Here is a 5,705-nt window from a genome sequence, read left to right as displayed (position 1 = left end):
ACGGCTTGCCATCCCGCACCAGCACCGGGACAGCCACGCGACGCGGCGGCGGCGGCGGCGCGTGCGCGCCCAGCTCCAGGGACTTGTCCTGCCGCTGTCTCTTGCACTTGTACCTGCGATTCTGGAACCATATTTTCACCTGCGTGGACGTGAGCTTCAGGCTGCTGGCGAGGTGCTCGCGCTCGGGCGCCGACAGGTACCGCTGCTGCTTGAACCTGCGTTCTAGCTCGAAGACCTGTGCTTGCGAGAAGAGGACCCGGGGCTTCCGGCGGCTGCGCGGCTTCGGCCTCTCGCTCTCCTCAGCAGCCTTGCAGTCTCCGGCCGCCTCTAGAGGCTTCTTCAGCGGGCAGCTTTCTGCGGAAGAAGCAAAACAACAGCGTCCCTTAGCTGTTCCCGGCCTCGCCGCGGCTCCTCTCCCGGAGCCCCGTGGCTCGCGTGCGGTAGTAAATGTCTGGGTTTTTGGAAAGTTTGTGGCTCCTCGCGCGGCGGAACCCTGGACCCAAAAACACCCTCAGCGGGTGGAGGCACGTTTTGTGGGAAGGGGTAGTTACTGCGCTTTTATTTAGAAATTGAGCATCTGCTAGAGAAGAGATTACCCTGTATTAAACGTGCGGCTCGACGTGTTAATGACTATTTTCGGGATGAAAGATTGCAACTACATCGCACCTACAGTGTTTGCAAACTCGTTTGCCTTCCACTCCACCACAGATAGCTGAAGGTGTGAGGTGTGTTGATACTGGGGAGGGGGGGGGCGGTGTGCATGGGTTGCGCAAAAATCTTTCTGTTCAGAAATATCTGAGTGTAACTCTTGCTCGTTGCCCAGAGGCTGTTTTTGCTCATAAAAGACTACATGCAAATGTGTGCGTGACGATGTCTGTGTTACCTTAAACGAAGTTCGATTGACTGATTTTAGACCATTTTCTGTGGATTTTAGGCCTGGGGAGCTGTCCGTGCATAGGTTTTGGTCTCAGCCACATCAAACCTCCTCTTGGGGAAAGAGATTCTTTGACTCTGTCCCCAAGAAACACTTCCCTGGGGTCTTTATTCAGTTATCCTATCTCCCTACCCAATTCACCTCCCGCCTGATGTGAGCGGCCGGGATCTCGGGACTGAGTTCGGCGCGTTTTCTATTCCGCCCGCAGCCTGGGACACAAAGCAAAACGTTACGAATTTTCAAAAAGGCTGGCGCCTCGGGGGTGTGAGAGCTGCGGTCGCGCGGAATGGACTGTGTTCCCACGCACTCTTTGACCGTCCCCTCCCTCTCTGCCGAGTGCCACGGCTGCGAGGACGCTGAGCTCCAAGGAGAGGACTGACGAAACCACCCATCTGGTCTCTACCAAAGTTCCTGTACCCTGCGGACGCTAGAGACACAACCTACTTGGGTTGTCTTTTCGGAGAAAAGGAAGTGGCTGCCTTGGACTCAGAGAACTCCTCTTACGCTACAGGGAACGCGAAAAACGTTCAGGCTCCTGCCCCCTTTTTTGGGAAGAGCTCTTTTTTTTTTGCGGGGGGCGGGGAGAGCAAAAATACTGCCAGCATGAAGACAGCAGCTGAGCCCGTGTGGCTTACCAGCATCAGGGTAGCAACAACCACTTTCCCTTCCCCGGGGCTGCATCGTCTCCCCCCTCTGGGGGGAGTCGTTGTCAGGGTCACCTCCTCATCCTTCTTCCACCGTCCGCCCCGGCTCCCTCGCAGGTAACTAACTGCGCATTGCGGAGCTGTCGTTGACCGGGGCGGAGGCATGACCCCGGTCAAAGGTTAAAAGGAAGGGCAGCCGCCGGGCTGACAAGGTTTGTGGGTTGTTTGCGGGCGTTCCGCCATGGCTCCAGGTGTGCGGGTGCGTTTCCTTTCCCCCTCTACTCACTTTGGCTCCGGTCCCTCACGACCTCGGGCTCCTCTTCACGTTCCTTGGGCCCGCTGCACGAGTCTCGAAGGACCGTGTGGACATAGCTCTGGGGACAGATCCCCGAATCCCCGCGGCCGTCGGCTGCGGCTAGAGATTTCAGATAGGACAGTTTCTCTCCCTCTTCTTCCTCGTCCTCCTCCCCTCCGTCAGAAAATTGGGTGCCCTCGGCTGCGGCAAGCATGCAGGGCGCCGCGTGGAAATGGTGCTCCAAGTCCGCCTGCAAGTGCGCGCCGTGGAAGTGCTGCTGCTGCTCCAGATTCAAAATGTCTTTGACTGAGAAAGGGGTGGAGGTGACCGGGCTTGGTAACATCATCAGGGCCACTTAATTGTCCAGTCCAAATACTCAATAAATCCCGGCGGGGGCGGGGAGGCAGAGCGACGGCTCCAGCTCTCCGTCTGGACTCCACCGCTGCTGCCGAGTCGAGCTTTTGACAGACGCGGTCCCACTCCAGTCTAAATGGCCTCCATTGGCCGGGACCTGGGGGTCTGGGTTTTGTTACAGCCACTGCAGGGACTGGGGCCGGGGCTGCGAAGCCTCTGTCCGGGGTCCTTGCGTCACGTCGAGGGGCGGGGCCCGAGCCCCGGCCGCCCTCCCCATTGGTTCTGGCTCATGTGGGCCACGCCCTCGCTTCCACCCAGTGGGATATTGCAGCGCTACCAGAAATAGACAAGGACTAGCGTAAGAGCTGTGAAGTCCAAGTCGCTGCGGGCGAGGCTGCACTGACCCGGGTGTCCAAAGCACCGTTTGCCTACCCGTCTGGCTGCACCTTCCCGGCCTGGGCCGGTTCTGGAAGGCTCACTGTCCAGGAACCGACGCCTGGGAAGGATGCCCCAGGAGTGTGGTTTTTCCAGCTGTTGCGGGGGCAGGAAAACTTCCTGCCCGGTAAATACCGGGCGCTGGATCCACAAGGAGACTGGAGTGTTTTATCTATGGATGGGCGACGTGTCAGTTTCCGCCTTCTGCCTTTGCTCAAGCTGTTCTCTTCACCTGGAGCGCCTTTCCTGCCCTTGTCTCCTCGAGTCGAAAGCTGTTCTCCAAGGCCCTGCTCAGATACCACCTCCACCAAGGAAGCGCTCTGATCGCCTAGCCGGAAGTTCTCTCTCCCACCTCTGAACTTGCAGCTCCTGTTAGCAAAGGACATTCCTGTCACTTACCACCACTCATTTAGTTTTATAGCTGTCTGTGCCTGTCTGGTCGCCCCGTTAGATTGTGAGCTCCCTGAGGACAGAGTCCCAGTTGCATTTGCCCTTGTAGCCCCTTGCCGAGGCTGCAGGGAGCAGGTATGTGAAAGATAAGATGACAGAGTTTTATAAGTAAACTTTGGTGTCAGCTCTTGGTTTGAATCCTGGCCTAGTCAGTGTGTGGCCTTGGGCGTTTCTAAGCCTCAGTTTCCTCTCTATAAAAAAGGAGACAGTAATACCTTCTTCAGGGTTATTGCTAGGGTTAAATGAGGCAAAGCACGTCTTAGGTGCTTAGTGCAGGGCCCTACGCATAAGTGCTCAGTACATGTCAACTACTGCTGTTCTGCATCAGAGGTCAAGCAGTGTTTGTTGACTGCATCGGTGGTGACGTAGCTGGAGTTCACACATACTGGGTAGCTTCACACAGTTTTGAGAGCAGGATCTGTCCTCACAAGGGGGGTGACGCAGCTGTGGCGGCCGTCTTTTCCGCCTATAGAAATCGGGAGCCTGCGTCTAGGCCTTGACTCTACAAGGCGTCTTTCTAATTTCTCTACCGTCACACGCCTTCTGGTGCGCTCCTGAGGCCTTGGTTGTTTTCTGGGGGAATCTATGGGGTCCCCAGACCTGGAAACTCCGCGCTGGTGGGGACCATCTTCTTCCCGCACAATAGGTGTTCACCCACCCGCCATTATGCCTAACCTAGTAAGGAGCGCGGGCACTGCTGTGAGCCCACAGAGAGACTGGTGCACAGCGCTGGCCTTGAACATATCGGGAACAGTTCCAACCTAACCCGTGACGCCCCTCATCTGGTCCCAGCCGCCCTAAGCATTTTTAGCGGCCAGGATGGTGGAGGCGAGAGAGACCGGCCTCAGCTGGAAGGGGCTGGTGGAAGGTGCAGGGACTGTGGACAACGCCCTCGGGCGGCATCAGACACTGGGTGAGAGTGGGGAAGAGGGTGGAGAGCTGCCATGCGCTCCCTCCACCCCCCGCAACGGCGAGAGGAGTGGGTGCCCAAGGCCGGGGAGAGGAAGAACAGCCTGTCGGGAGTGAAGAGAGGCGGGGCTCTTCGGGAGGGAGCGGAAATGTGGAGGGAGGCAGCCTCTGGGGCCGCCCGGGGAGCTGGGGCGCCGCGCGGGCTGAGTGCGCAGGGTGGTACTTCGGGCTGCGTTGGCCCGTGGGCGATGGGGAGAGACCCTCTGTGGACAGGGTCTTGCCCCCGGATAACCATCCCTCAGCCACAGGGGCGCCCTGTGCCTTTCTGCTCTAAATCTTGAAACTATTGACGCTCCAGGCAGAGGCCGGTGTCTCCAAACCAGGCCTTGAGTCTGCAGAGGGAAGAATGCACCTGGTTTTGCTGCGGGTCGCGAGCGCTCTGCGCAAAGATCCAGAGAGAGGTGGGGGTGAGTGCGCGGCACTGCGGGAGGGGGACCTTGAGTGTGCGTGCGCGCGTCACGGTGGCCGGCTTGGGTGCGAGAAGGAAGCTGCGCTCCAGACCCACGCGCCCACCCCTAGGCAAAACCGTCACGGGGAAATGTTTCTGCTCCCTTCTGGTCCCCAATTTTCTTCGCTTTTTGGGTAATTACAAGATTCGGAAAAAAGAAAAAGGCTGCTGAAATGATCTTTCTGTCCCCAGTTTCCAACCGAAGCCTGCTTTTCTCTTTGCTACATTCGCTCGCTTCTCAGCGGCGCTTCGCTCCTAGGCCTTACCTAAACTTAGTCTCAAGAACTGCGACCCCAAGAACTGGCCAGAGCACCCCTCCGGCGCCCAGAACGCCGAGACACGCCCGCACACCCACTGCAGCCGCCAGAGCCCACAAGGTCGCCCTCTCTGCGCACGCAGAAGGCTGTCTTCTCCCCACCCGCAGGTCCACGAGGGTCCTCTCCCCCAGATCCCACTGCTGCCACTAAAGAGCCAGGTATGCACTTGGTCCAGGCCTAGGCGGTTCCTTCTCGAACACCCTGACCAGGCTGCTCCTCAGAAGGCCGCCCTGGGGCGCAGCCCATATTCCTCTTTATTCACGCTGAAGGCGTGGGTAGCTCTGGCGAAGAGGCCCTTGCGGGCGGCTTCAATACCCTATTTCCCTCTTCTCTCCCCATCCCCAGCCCCGCGCAGTGCTCATCCAGAGCTCAGGAGACTTCTTTCCTCTACCTCGTCCCTAGGCTTGATCTCTATTTTATGCCCAGAGCAGGGGTAAGGGTCGTCCCCGGCTGCTGTCTCCCGCGACTGGTTGTTCACGCTCCCTTTGGTCGGTCTGGTACCCCGGCAGATGGGGCTTCCCGGCAGGGATCCCCGCCTGGCCAATCCCGTCTAGGTGGCCTCCCTTTCCGGAGCCAGCAGTCCGCACCCCCGACGACTGTGAGCTAGTGAGCCGCCAGCTGCGCGCGGTGCGGCTGTCGTGGAGGAAAACGCTAGACCCATAATTCTACAGCAGCCGCTTCGCGGGAGTCACTTATCAGAGTGTGGAATCTGGTTCCAACGCGTATCCAGTTACGGTCGCGTTCTGGGGCGTTGGCATTCTCTTGTGTGCAAAGGGGATCTTTGAAATCCTCTAGCTGTGCTCAACTAATAATAGGTATCCTTTCCAGACAGTTTAGCTAATTATTGTCAGAAAACAAT

General features: G+C 58.2%; 1 protein-coding gene across 1 annotated transcript in view; it reads right to left on the bottom strand.

Annotated features, from left to right (window-relative positions):
* The window catches only part of NKX2-3 (NK2 homeobox 3), a 4,842-nt gene extending 2,440 nt beyond the window's left edge, over positions 1-2,402 (bottom strand). The window contains exons 1-2 of the mRNA XM_008572124.1: positions 1,865-2,402; positions 3-354 (exon numbers count right to left, since the gene is read on the bottom strand). Of these exons, the coding sequence (XP_008570346.1) occupies positions 3-354; positions 1,865-2,219 (707 nt within the window). The 5' untranslated portion in view covers positions 2,220-2,402. The remainder of the gene's footprint in view (positions 1-2; positions 355-1,864) is intronic.
* Positions 2,403-5,705: the final 3,303 nt, after the last annotated feature.

The sequence above is a fragment of the Galeopterus variegatus genome, unplaced genomic scaffold (genome assembly GCF_000696425.1).
Source record: "Galeopterus variegatus unplaced genomic scaffold, G_variegatus-3.0.2 Scaffold753, whole genome shotgun sequence".
Classification (NCBI taxonomy): Eukaryota; Metazoa; Chordata; class Mammalia; order Dermoptera; family Cynocephalidae; genus Galeopterus; species Galeopterus variegatus.
Note: the sequence above shows the minus strand (reverse complement) of the source record. Positions and strands in the feature narration are given on the sequence as shown.